The following is a 13,952-nucleotide window of genomic DNA, read 5'->3' as shown; positions in this document are numbered from 1 at the left end:
ATGTCTTACTTTTAGAAAAGCTCAATAACAGAAGTGGCGATGTTTCTCATAGTGTGTTGCCTTTCCCGTGCGTGTGTGTTTGTGACACGATACTTCTTGGGAAATGACAATCCGCTCTCACACTATGGAACACCGAGTTTGCAGTGAGAAAGTTCTCGTATGTTTGTGTGTCATTAGGGTGTATTTTTTACGTTATTTTTAGTAAATACGTCAGATAACTAAAGGGAGATAATGGCTTAGATTAAAAGAGGAGCAAGTGCATGGCATGATTGAAAACACCCCACTTTCTTTTGCAGGTTGAGCCTGCCGCTGCTCTGGGAAGGCCTGGGCTGTGCTGCTGTGCCCGAGCTGGGTTAGCCCCTGCCTCCTGCCCTGCTGGGGATGGCCCTGCCAGGGGGCAGCACCGCCTGAGCCCGGCCTGGGACGGCTCACTTGAGTGCGGCTCTGTGGAAACTATGTGAGCTGGTTCTGCTCTCCTGAAGTAAACATGATGAAAACGGAGTCTTCGGGAGAAAGATCAACCCTCCGAAGTGCCTCTCCTCACAGGAATGCTTACAGAACTGAGTTCCAGGCACTGAAAAGCACCTTTGACAAACCGAAATCAGATGGAGACCCAAAAACGAAAGAGGAAGGAGAGGCCTCTCAGAGCAGGGGGAGGAAATATGGCTCAAATGTCAATAGGATTAAGAACTTATTCATGCAGATGGGCATGGAGCCCACTGAAAGTGTTGGAGCTGCCCCCAAAACCAGGGGGAAGGGTGGCCCTCCATCACCTCAGAGACGAAACAGGCCCAAAGAGTTTGTAGAGAAAGCAGATGGTTCAATTGTAAAATTGGAATCTTCTGTTTCAGAGAGGATTAGCAGGTTTGACACCATCCATGATGGCCCTTCTTACTCCAAGTTTACCGAAACGCGCAAGATGTTTGAGCGCAACGCTCATGATGTGGGACACTCCAATCGCTATTCCCCAAAGAAGGAGAGGGCGGTTTCCAGCGAGCTGGCAGAGGAGTGGTGCAGCTCCAAGTTGCACAGGGGCAGCACTGACTCCCTGGACAGCCTCAGCCCCAGGACGGAGACTGTCTCTCCAACTGTGAGTCAGCTCAGTGCGGTTTTTGAAAACGCCGACTCACACAACGTTGTTGTTTTGGAAAAGTCAGAGAACAATGAAGAATACTCTGTAACCGGTCACTACCCGCTCAACCTGTCATCCAGCGTCACTAACATCTCCTCCCCTGTTGCAAACCTTGAGGGCTTCAGTCCTTTGAAGGATGCCGGCACGTGGTCTCCTCCAGCCAAGCAGGGATCCGGCATGATGTCTGCTGAGCACTCTCAGCATAACAGCGCGCCTCCTGCACTGAGACAGAAGGCGACCACAGGCACTGTGTCGGGTTCAAAAACAGCTGAAGAAGTCAAGAAGAACACAGAACCAAGTGCTGATTCTGTTGAGAGCCCTGGGGTCAGTCAACAGGATCTGGTGCTTGACCGCGAAAAGTCTGCAGACAGTTCTGCGAGGAGTAAGGCAAAAACAGATGCAGAAATTTTGTTGCGACAAAAGGAACATTCAGAAAATGCAGAGGGTATTGCTGATAGACCTGAGGCTGCAGAAATACAAAGAAATTTAGTTTCAGGGGGTGATTTGGCAGCAGATGCTGCTTCAGATGCTGCTGAGACCCATTATGATGAGGCAAGTGAGAAAGAAGTGCATGAAGATGGGAATAATTTCCAGAGTTCCCACGTGTACATGCATTCTGACTACAACGTGTATAGGGTACGATCAAGGTATAACTCTGACTGGGGAGAGACAGGGACAGAACAGGATGACCAGGATGACAGTGATGAGAATAACTGTTATGAACCTGATATGGAATATTCGGAGATTAATGGATTGCCAGATGAAGATGAAATCCCAGCCAACAGAAAAATACAGTTTAGCCGTGCTCCAATTAAGGTAAAGTTTCCTTCATTCTTTTCCAGCAGTTTGGTTCATTTTCAAAGACAACTTGTCTTGAAATACATTCTGACAATTGAACTTGTGCTGATTGTGGAGGATTTTTTGATAGCCTTTTTTTGCAGTCAGCCTGTGAGTATAATCCTAAATGAAGTAAGCAAGCTGAGCTCTGATTCGCTTGTGTCATTTCCTAGGCTGCTTGGTGGCTATCTGAGCTCGCTGAAATTGAGAATGGAGGTTCGGGAGTCTGGAGTCTGAGAATTGTAACATGCATATTTTGATGGACAACTGAACTGTAATCACATGGTGAGCATAGGAGAGGGTGTTTGGAGGCCTTTGTGCTGGTTGTTGTTTTTTTTTTTTTCTGTTGAAACTTCAGCTTCTTTAGATTGGATGGCTTTGCTTCAGCTCTCAGATATTCCAAAGTCACTGTGTTTACACACTATGCCATGAAGTACAGTGTGCTGTAGTGGAGTGGCTCTGTCTCAGTAGCAGAGGGCAGTTACTGTTCTGCATCTGAATTAGTATCACCTTTTCTAGTAGCATTTTTACTTCTTAAAACCTTATTAGATCTTAATATGGGTATTTAGTGTATGTCAGTGTAAGTAAGAAGCTACAGAAAGGTGAAAGTCAGCTGCCTGTAACACCTAATGAAGGCAAAGTTTCTTGCAGAGTTCTTCCAGGTGTGTTCTTGAACACCTTGAAACTGCAGGCAAGAATGCAGACTATTTCGGGTATTTTCAGCTAGAAAGAAATAATTAGTCATGTTTTTGTAGCAGTATTTCACTGTGGAGTCCTGGAGTTATGTATAGAAGCACTTTATTTCCAAGTTATGTTTAATGAACATCCAGAAACAGTCATTTTTTTCAGAAAGGGAAGTACTTGAAGTGTGCACATTTTTAAATCAAAGATCTTTCACTAGAATGCACTTTATTGTTTCTGTGTGAGTTCAGTAATGAAAATTACAAAGTCAACTAAATGTGAAGTAATGTTGTTTACAAAACTTGTGTTTGCACCACCTGTGGTTTGTATTAGGGTAAGGTATGCATAGCTGTGCTAGGAAACCTCAATCTGAATGAAGCAAGCAAGTTTTGGCATCCATTAATTGTGGTGTGGAGAAAGGGGAATGGCCGTGTGCTCTTCGTGCTTGGAGGGGACCATTCTTCAGACTGAAACAAAATATTCAGTGCCAAAATAATGGATTTTTTGTTGTTGTTAGTATTTTATTCAGGCTGGTGTCATTGACCAAAAATTCCAGCAGTGTTTGTGCTCCCTCTGGATTATTCGTGTAATTAAGTGAGCTGAATTTCTTTAAATTTTTTGGAGATGAAGCAGAGAAAACTTCTGTTACACAGGATTCTGGAAGGTGCCCCCTCTCTCTCCTTCCCCTCTTCTGGCTGCGCTAGCACATAAGATGACTTCTCTGCCTTCTAGAAGCAGTGAACACAGTGAAATTGGCTGTATTATGTTTGTTATAGATAGGAAAGATAAGAATTTGGAAAGCAACCACAGTGATGTTAGTATGGATGGTAGGGTTTTCTGCCCTTGCTGCTTTGAAAGGGCTCTGAGGAACACTGACAGGGGTGCGTTGCTGTGCTCTGTCTGAATTACTGTCAAATATTCTCTTGTTCTTTAGGTAAAACATTTTTCTGCTCAGGAGCTTCACGCTATGTTTATGTCATATTATATATTATCAAGTGATAATAAGAGTCCATCAGAAAAATGCTTGACTAATGAAAGAGTATATCTGTTGTGGGTTTTGGAATAAGGCATTCTTGCTTGCCCAAAGTAAAAGAATCGTATCTTTAATTCTTTTAGCATCTTCACTGTAGCCAGGAGGAAAGCAGAATAAAAGTTGCATTGAGAGAAAGCAATGCAGGAGGGGTGATGTGCTGTGTCCTGTGCCCCTCAAGCACATGCAACCTGTTGGCCACATGGGGAGGAAGAAGCGAGACCTCACAGGAGGAGGAAGTATAGCCAAGTCGTGGAGGACAGCAAGCTGCTTGCCTGCCCTTCCCCATGGCCTGCCTGGCTGTGCTGCTGCAGGCAGGGAGCTGGGATGGCAGCTGGGGACAGAAACTTGTCCCTGTGGGCTCCTGTGTGGCCTCTTTGATGGCCTCACTGATTCAGCATGCTGCAAGGAGGCTGAGAGCTGCCTTTGAGGAGCAGCTTCTATCCAGCAAATGCCTATCAGTGATCAGTGCACAGAGTCCTCCAGTCCCCCCTTGCATTTGTACAATACACATTCAGCAGGCAGGCCACTTTGGCTGTATGTTGCAGGGATGCCTGCTAGCAGAAAAGTGTTCCGCTGTGTAAGAATTTTTCCAGTTTTGGCCATTTCATGCATTATAGAGAATATCTTCTTTCATTAATACTTATCTGAAACTTTGCCATACACATACTGTGTGTGAAAAAGGAAAACACAAAGCAATTTAGGAGTATTTTCTGAACTGCTGAAAACTGTTAAGCCTTTATTAAAATGAAGCAATTTGTGCTTAAATGCTCTGGGAGGTAGCAGTTCCACCCAGTGCTGATTTCACAGTATCATACCTCCATTTTCCTACAGGTGAGCTTTGAAATAATAAAATCAGAGTGTGAATTTGTAACCTGTGAAATGAGTGGGTAGTATCCTAAAGTTGTTACTCGAGGGTCTCAGCAGCAGAAACATCTTTGAGTCGGTAATGGTTAAACCTTTTGTTCCGTGCAAATTTTCAGGGAGGTGTCTAAGAAATACATGAAAAGAATGCTAAGATGGAAGAGCAGAGATTCTGTCACCACTTAGGGGAACTGCTTTGTTGCATTAGTGGAGATGCTTTGGACTATGACAAACATTGAGATACAGACAGAAAGGTGAACAAATAAAACTTTATTCATCCAACTGAAGAAAGATTGAATTCTGCTTATCACCTGAGCAGGAAACTGGTTTGGAAGCTCGCTCTGGAAAGAAGCACACAGGACAGTGGATACGGGAAATTCCTCTGTTGCAGACTGTGATTCACTGTCACCCATCCTGTGCTCCATGGGACCTCACTGTAGGTCTGTGGGGTTATGCTGACCTCGGCTCTCCTGCAGTTGGTGGCTGCATGGGGACTGTCTCTGTTTGGGTGAGTTTCTTGGTTCTTGGAGCACTGCTTCCCTGCTCTGAGCAGCTGTGTGCTCTGTGCTGATCATAGAAACGTTCCAAAGGGAGGCAAGAAGGAGCTCCTAGTGGGAGTGAGCATGAGTCTGCATGTTGCTGAACAGGGTTTGTGCGCACTGATTGCATGTGGAGTGTCTGCGTAGCAATATGGAGGCCTTGGTCAGCCCTGGATTGTTCTTGTGAGGTGTTTAGTATCTGCTCAGTGGCAGAGCTGAAACTCCCAAGTGTAAGAAGTGAAAACGTTCTGTAGGTGTGATGAGAAAGAAATGTAATCAAGTGGTTTTCTCAGGGATGCTTTTCTACCAAAAAAAAAAAAGGAAAAGCATGGAATTTCTGTGGCCTGTTGGCCATTTGTTGAGTTTTGCTGGGTTGCCTGGGAGTTCAGTTATATGCTGCATCCCAGACATTATGGGATTATTAGGCAGGGCTGGCCAGCAGCACGATTCATTAACTCTTAATTTCCATTTGTTGAAGTGTGGAAAGTGTATTAATCGTCCACGTGTATCACAGACTTTTTTTAAAAAGAACCATCTTTCCTCCATCTTGGATAGAATTAGGGTGGAAGGTTAATGCCTACCTCTCTTCCTCCTTTCAATTCTGGTGTACCAATAGCTGATGGTTGCATCTCTAGCAGATACCCTATTTCTTGCACAAGGAATGTGATAAACCAGTCAAAGCTGCTTGCAGAAATTGATGTCTGCTGCACGGACTGTGCCCAGCATGGCTGAGGGGCTGGAGGGTTGGGTAGGGAGCAGGCAGACCACCGGGTGGGTGGGAGGGAGCTCGGGGTGCAAGGATGGCGCTATGCAGTTTCAGGATTGCACAAAGCTTCCTCAGGGGACCTTGTATTGTAGGATCTATGGGTGAGGACTTAATGGGAGTGAAGCATGTTCAGTGGATGGGACATCCATACTGCATCTAATTTCAGACAGAAGAGTTATAATCTCTGGTGTCCATGCTTCATGGGCTGCTCCTCCCTCTTGTTGTTCAATGTAAGTACCGCGTTTCAGCTTTCCAGATTGTGTTTTGCTCCCATCGTCATCAGCAATCTGAATTTGTGCTTCACTCTTTTTTTCATGTGAGCCTCTGAAGAGGTTTTCCCAGAAGTGCTGTGACTGAAGATCAGTTTAAAAATAAATGACATTTATATCTCTAGTTGATTTTAAATTTCTTAGGAACTGCATGCTGTTTTTTTCTCAGTAAATAATCAATTCCAGGAGTACCTTTTTTTTTCTTTACTTATTCCTCTTTTTATCTCACTAACCCTTATTCAGGTTTCTAAATGCTGGTGAAGAGTGAATCTGAAACAGTTTGACACTACAGTGACTTTGGTAATTTTTGCTGTCCAAAATATTGACCAGTAAACATAAAAATAAAGTATACTTGCAATGTTGTCAAATTTTAGTGTTGAAAAAGGAAGTATTTCTTTGCTGATTCAATGTTTAGTGTGGCATTTATCCACTGTTAAAATTTTGATCAAGTGTTTTTTTGGTTCACAGCAGTCATAAGTGAAGGTTACTTTCCCACAAGCAATTATGGTCCCAGGTGTCCACCTTGCCAATGCTTCTAATTGTGTTTTACTTGAGTGACTATGGAATTGGGTTTAGATGATCTCCATGTGTCCCTTCCAGCCTGTGAGCTCATGGTTCTGTAAATGAAGTGGTCCTGGTGCATCTTAGGCACTTCTTGAAGGCAGATGTCAAAGGAGAACTTGCAGAGGGATCCTCAGGCTATCTGATGTTTAAAATGAGTAGTTTGGTTTTGAATGGGTTATTTAGGAATCCTTACAGAGAAATATGGATGTGCAGCTTTCTTCTGAAGCCACTGGAAGAGTGTTTCCTTTCCTTAAATCTGCTTCTGCTGTGTCTGTTATTTGCTTACAACAGGCGGAATGGAAGGCAGCTTTGACTGTACTGAGGGACATGGTTTAGTGGGAAATACTGGTGGCAGGTGGATGGTTGGACTGGGTGATCTTAGGGGTCTTTTGCAGCCTTACTCATTCTATGACTCCATGAAACTAGGAATTAAGTGGGCTTAGATTCTGTTGCCAATTTCTGCAGTAATACTGAACGTGACACTGAACCTTTATGCAGATGTTTGAACTCCATAAAACAAGCAGAAAGTTGTTTAACAGCTCTGTTAATTTTCAGTTCTAAAATAGCTTGGGATACTGAGCTCATGCTTAGGTAGCTTGAAACACACTGTGTAAAATGGCTTTATGCGTTTTTTCAGGTGCTACAAGCTGTGGGAAAATCTACAGACTAAGTAGTAATAAAATGTGCTATATTGCAGAGATAATGATGCAAACTTTGACTATTTGTGAAAGTTAACAGCTTAAAACTAGCTTCTTTGTTCTGGTAGTAGAATATATGGAGTATTTCTGGGACCCAGCTCTATATTTCAGTTATGTTTGTTATAAGAAATCTTGGCAAAACATTTTGTATATTTTGTCAGGGAAGGGAACAAAAAATTGGCATTTTCCTGTAAAAAGGCTGGATGCTCTCAGGTGGAGAGCAGCAAGATGAAACATTACAGAGCAAGTTGCTATTTTAGACATTAAAAGGCAAGTCTCTTCTACATAGTTATCTCATGTGAAGTACGTTATTGAGCTGGAATTGTATGCTTTCACTGTCTGGGAGCCTTGGCACGTGATAATTTTAAATGTGGAAGAGTTTTCTCATATTAAATACAAAGGAAATCATATTGGAGCACAGTGGATGGAATAAAGCTATTTGTCTGTCACAGAGTGTTGTGGAGACTTGAATTGCACTGCTAGGGCCAGGGACCAGTTATTCCTGGCTGCTGTGTTCATACACAGATAGTGAACTAAACAGAAACACTGTTCCTTTGAACTTGGTTTTATAAGCACAGAGGACATTCTAGAAGAGCCATTTGTAGAAAAAGAGTTTGTACTGAGTGACTGATTGAATGAATCAGAGGTTTATGTGGTTCAAATTGAAAGGGTTTCCAATTAAAGGTTTTGAATTTCAGATATGCCGACTGAGAAGCTGTAGGGAAATGGATTGAAATGAGGTAAACCAGAGCACCAAGGGAGCTAACGGTGGGGTTCTTGGAGCCTCTCACATTCAGAATATGCATTCCAGAAAAAGGCAGAGTACATGAGCCGAAGAATTGCAGATCTGACTACAAGAGAAGTCAGCCAAAGAGAATAGCAGAAGCTAGCCAAGAATTTGCAAGGAGTGGCAAAAGTGGTTGTTGAGAAAATGGAAGTTGCCATAGAGTTCAGAAGTTCTAAAGCGTGAATAAGATGGTGCCAGAAGTCAAGCAGAGTTTGACCTTGTAAAGGAAAATAATCTGACTAGTGAAAAGCTGTTTATCCATTGAATGTATAACAGGAGGGGAAGTGAGACATCACGCAGTAAGCATGAGGTAATGATTAGAGCTATCACTCTACTGTACACACGGTGCAATTGTGCCTTCTTTTTTAGTACAGTTGGTCAGGTGGAACATGGAGTCAGGGTTTAGAGTGAAATAAATGTGCAAGAAGAAACTCTTGCAGTGAAAGTTCTTGTGGTGAAATGAAGATGAACAGAAGTTCTAGCACTCAGGTTGGATGGTGGTTGGAAGGAAGAAGTTGTATTTCAGAAAGTCTTCTAAAATAATTTCAAAACAAACAGAACATAGAGCAATATAAAAATGGAGATGGGATTTAACTGTAAAAGAGCAAACACTGGCTGTTTCTCAAAACATACTGAAGAGATGCTTTTGGCAGCTTGAAAATTATTAATCTCTTTTTCTGTCTTATAGCAAAGCAATGAAGAAAAAACGAATAATCAAAGGCAGGGAGGCAAATGGAAAAATAGAATACATCTGGATGAATTTATGAGAGGTAGTGTATGTCAGGCTAAATTAGTGTCTGCCTTTGATAAGATAGAGCAATTGAGAAATTTCAGTAGTCCTGTCTTAGGAGGCTGGAGCATGCTAGCGGCAGTTGGTAATGTCAGCAAGTGGGAAGCCTTAGCATTGCGTAGAGGGATTGTGGTAAAATATGTATGACTGCGAGGACTTGAGTTGTGGATATGGATTTATGGGCTGCACAGTTAAACTGCAAACCAGTGACTGTTTTGTAGGGAGGGAGAATTAAGGAGAAAGCCACTCTGTGAGTAGCTTGCACAGAACAACAGCGGCAACCCGCAGTGTGGTGCAGCTGTGAGGAGGAGAAATGGAATCCTAAGTACTTGAAGCAACATGTTTTGGTAGCGGCAGGGAATTCTGGATGTCCTTTTGTAACTCAATAAGGAGACTTCATCAGGACTGTGGTGGATTTTACCTCAGATGCATGAGTTTGCAGGAGAGCTGCAGCAACTTGATGCTCTTAATCTTCCTTTTTCTTTTTAGTTCTATTGTAAAACAGGAGGCTTAATAAATTTACCCTGCTCAATGAGGGATGGCAAAGTCTGAAAAAGAGCATAATAGCATCTCTGGTATATTCATAAAGAAAAACACTTGAGGACTAAGAGGCAGTGTTCCTCTTTTAAGGTGGAACTGAGTATTTTCCAGCTAAGATTAAAGAGTTGTAATAGCGAGCAATGGCACAGGCAATTTCCTTCTCCTTTCTTATGGTTCTAATAGGCCATTGTATTGTCTAGCAATGTCTATTAATTCTCCTCAGGTATGGAATTTCCTTCAGCACTATTGAACTTACAGGCCATGAATAATCTATTAAAAAAGTAGCTGCTATTCCCGCAGTTAAATGGTACAAAATGATACCTGTTGTTCTCAGGTGTCCTTTTTATATAGTGAGTATTCTAGTGAGAGCTGAAGCTAATTTTACTCACTAAATTGATTCAAGAGATCCGTGAGCTCCCTCAGATATTTCCATACAGTAAAGTCAGTGGAAGGTGTGAATGCAGAATTCAGCTGTGTGCTCCGTGTGCTCTGTGTTAGCACACCTGCAGCGGTGCTTCTTACCCTGTGCACATCTGTAACTTTTTCATGTTCTTCTCTGCAGTTTCCATCTACCTGAGTATTCAGTGCGTAATCTCAGGGGCGTAAGATGCTGGTTCATGTTGAAAGGATATCTTTTTGTATTCACTCTATGCTGTATGTAGGCCTATTGCCTTTAATTTCATAACGTGTCTTACTATTCATGTTATTTTTCAAAAGCAATAAAGCCACAGAGGCTCCTGAAAGTCATATTACCAAACTCCTGCCTAATTCAGCTAGTTGTCGTGGTCTTCATGGTAAACAAGCATAGCAACGTTTTGTCTGGGTTTTAATCATTTTTGCATCTTTTAAATTTGCAGTCATTTTTTAAGATGGACTGGCATATTTAGGTACTCACATATTTAATCAGAATCTCCATATCTAGAGATATTCAAGTATATATTCTCCTGTTAGCTCTGCCTACCTGGGAGTCCAAAGATTGTTGTTTGTTAGCACTGAACTAAGTAATGTAGTGTAGACTTCATGTGCCTGTACTTCCTAACTGGAATATTCAGAACATTTGAATACTCCAGTTTTTTTACAAGGGCAGACCAGGGTGAACTGATGATTCTGGAGATTTTTGAGCACCCTAGAAAAAATATAACAGTCATAAGCTGGGCATTTAGAAATTACATTTAGATGTTGTACTGAGGAACATGGTTTAGTGGGGAAACATTGGTGGAAGGTGGATGGTTGAACTGGATGATCTTGGAGGTCTTTTCCAACCTTGGTGATTCTGTGATCCTTTGAAATGTGGCAAAGTGCAATAATGAAACTGAGAACATTTCAGTATGGTGTTAAAGAGCATGAGACTACCAGAGCGCACATCTTTTTCTTCTTCTTTGCCCAGCAGTTTCCTCTGAAGTAGTAGCTCAGTTTTGTCTCACCTCTGTAATCTGGTAGACTGACTGAAAGCTGTATTCTTTATATTTTCACGTTGCTTTCATGTCAATATTTTAAGGTGTGCAAAGGAGGAAATACCATTAAATTGTGTTGATTTTTTTTCTTCTTTTCTCCTTAGTGCCAGTTAAACAGTTTCCAGTCTTTGTAGCAGTCGATCAAAAATGATTACATACTGTATTTAAGTACAAGAGCATGATACAGTCATTACCAGTAAGTTTTCTCCATTCAAAAGGAGAAGTCACACTTGACCCGCCTGATAATCTTCTGCTATGAAATGACTGGCTAGGAGAATGAAGGGAGAGTGATAGGAATTTGTCTGCTTTCACTTCGGTGATGTCTTTGACAAAACAGCCTTATGGAGAAGCTGATGAAGTATGGCCTAGAAGAGCAGACAGTGAGGTAGCTTGAAAACTGACAGAACGGAGATGTCAGCTGATGGTAATAGGTACAGGAAGCACTTGGGCACTGCAGAGTCTGAGTCTGCATGGACCCAGAGCTCTTGCCTGCTTCAGCCATGCTGGGGTTAAGGCTTCATTTACCTCAGAAAATTAATTATGTTGCCAGTTGTGAACTCAGGCGAAGGAAGTTGCTGAATTACATCCAGAAGCAACTTTAATTTTGATATTGGTAAAATATAGAGTGAGCTCTTGTGTTGCTTATCAAATTGTGACATGGCTTAGTGATGGGATCAGTTTGATTTAGTGATATGTCTGATTGTTGTACTTGATGATCTCGATGGTCTTGATGGTCTTTTCCAAATTAATTGATTCTATGATTCTGTAACAACACGTGCTTCTGGAAATCCAAAGATGTTGCAGCAGTTCCCGTATGTTTTTCCCTGCATGTAGGATCATAGAATGGCTTGAGTTGGAAGGGATCCCAAGTTCCAACCCCCCTGCCATAGGCAGGGCCACCAACCTCCAGATCTGGTACCAGACCAGGCTGCCCATGGCCCCATCCAACCTAGCCTTGAACACCTCCAGGGATGGGGCATCCGCAACCTCTCTGGGCAGCCTGTTCCAGCACCTCACCACTCTCCTCACTACTCTCTGTAAGGAACTTCCCCCGATGTCCAGTCTAAACCTTCCCTCCTTGAGCTGATGTAGTAATTACTTTTGTTTAAAAACATTTATTATAACAAGACCTCATAGAATATGGCTTGAGTTGTTACTTGTAGTCGTGGTGGAGTGTGGTCAAATAAAGATTTCCAGGATCTAGAAGGTTTTTAAATGTTTTTTAATACTCCTAAAACACATAAACATTTAGGTAGGGAAATTCTGGCTTGTTTTCTGAATTGTGAAGCTCTGCCCTTTCCTTTTTTCTCAATGCCTATAATGTATATTTAATTGCTAATTAGAGTCGTGGTGTTAAACACTGTAGAATGATATGACAGACCACGCTTCATTGTTCAACATGCTCACAATATTGAATTTTTCTGGACTTGAAACAATTACAGAGTATCTGCAGGGTGCTGCATTTTGCTGCCTTGAAAGAAAAGCAAAGGGAAGAGCTGCAGCTGTGTTGGTGTGACGATGACTGGAATGTCACCTTAATTGGTGACACGATTAATGACCTTTGCATGCATACATATATCCATTACCCCTGACAGACAGTAGGTTTAGATTAAGGATTGTTAGTAGCCTTTCAATGTTTCCTGTTAACAAGAACTTGAACATAGCAATATTTCCTGTTTCTCAGTCAAAATAACTACCCAAAAAAGGGTTGAAGTTATTTTTGTATTGTTGTGCCATAGGATGAGCAGAATGACCTGGATTTACAAGCATTGTTGAACAACGTGAAAAGATTTAGGAAATCTTTAAAGAAGTGTTAGTTAAATATTTACCACCAAGAGGAGACATTAAAGATGACCTGAGCAAAAATAAAACAGTTAAGGGGTGGTGTTCATTTGCAACAAAGGCAAAGCCCACTGATATTTTACATGTGATAGTGGCCTCAGTATGTGTGTTCCTGTTTCTGTCCTTAGCTGCTTAAGCTCTGCTGGGAATTAGGAGTGTGAATGTTCAGATGTGGCCGTGTGGCTCAGTTGGTGACTAATTTTGTGTTGTGCTGTACAACTTCACTACAGTCTCAAAATTGCTTTGTAAAATGTCTGGAGTTAGTAATGTTTGCTAGCTTCTCTACGAAATCATTTCTATAATGAAGGAAAGAAGGCATTCAGCTAATTTCATAAAACTCAGCAACTCCCAGTAAGTTGGGATCTCTGGCGTTTGATAATCCGTGGCATGCAGCAGTGCATCAGTAGTCCTGTGGTGCAGTGTTACCTGGAATTTACAATTGCACACTTTCTTTGCCATTTTGCCTCAGTCAATTGCAAGATGTTATCTGAGCACTGTTATTTATGTATGTAGCAGGTCTACTCCCTGCTCGTCTGCTCTTTCAGGTTTTTGCCCTGTATTGATTGTGGATATTTGCCAGAGTGCCATTATTGTTGTTGATGGCCTGGGACATCATTTTGGTTTCTGTGCTCTGTTATCTTGTTCTCTAGGGCTACGTACTTGACATTTTGCATTACTTTAAATGTAGCGAAGAAAAAAAGAGAAGTATTTTATTTAAATTTTCAGTTTATGAGTTTTTGTCATTGTTTTACATACAGTCATCACTTGAAAGACTGAAGAATTTTCAATGGTTCGTTTTATGTTGTTCTTTTTTGCAGGGTTTATCTTGGTAAAGCATTCTCTGTGGGCTATGTTTGTGATTTCTTTATTTTGTGCCATTGCTGCGTGGGCTTTCTTTCTCCATAAAAGTGGTTGTTAATCTGGAAAGATTCTTTTGTCTATTTCCATTTTGTTCAGGTTTTAACTGGAGTATTCTTTTGAATCAAGTAGGCCAGGCATCTGTTGTGGCTGAGCAGGTTCAGCAGTACGGCACTCTGCCCCCGTCTGTGCTACGCTGTTCAGGGCAGTTCTGGTGCACCCTCAGGAACACACTTCAACTGACGGATATTTGCTCATTTATCAACTGGAAGTTACTTTCTTTTGTGGGAGAATTTTAGTT

General features: G+C 41.9%; 1 protein-coding gene across 2 annotated transcripts in view; it reads left to right on the top strand.

Moving 5' to 3' along the window:
* Positions 1-301: 301 nt before the first annotated feature.
* The window catches only part of PPP1R9A (protein phosphatase 1 regulatory subunit 9A), a 126,449-nt gene continuing 112,798 nt past the window's right edge, over positions 302-13,952 (top strand). For both annotated transcript variants that reach the window (XM_042888793.1, XM_042888792.1), the window contains exon 1: positions 302-1,948. In XM_042888793.1, coding sequence (XP_042744727.1) covers positions 488-1,948 — 1,461 coding nt within the window. In that variant the 5' untranslated portion in view covers positions 302-487. The remainder of the gene's footprint in view (positions 1,949-13,952) is intronic.

This window comes from Lagopus leucura, unplaced genomic scaffold (assembly GCF_019238085.1).
Source record: "Lagopus leucura isolate 7727_CA_CO unplaced genomic scaffold, USGS_WTPT01 Super-Scaffold_100157, whole genome shotgun sequence".
In the NCBI taxonomy this organism is placed as follows: domain Eukaryota; kingdom Metazoa; phylum Chordata; class Aves; order Galliformes; family Phasianidae; genus Lagopus; species Lagopus leucura.
Note: the sequence above shows the minus strand (reverse complement) of the source record. Positions and strands in the feature narration are given on the sequence as shown.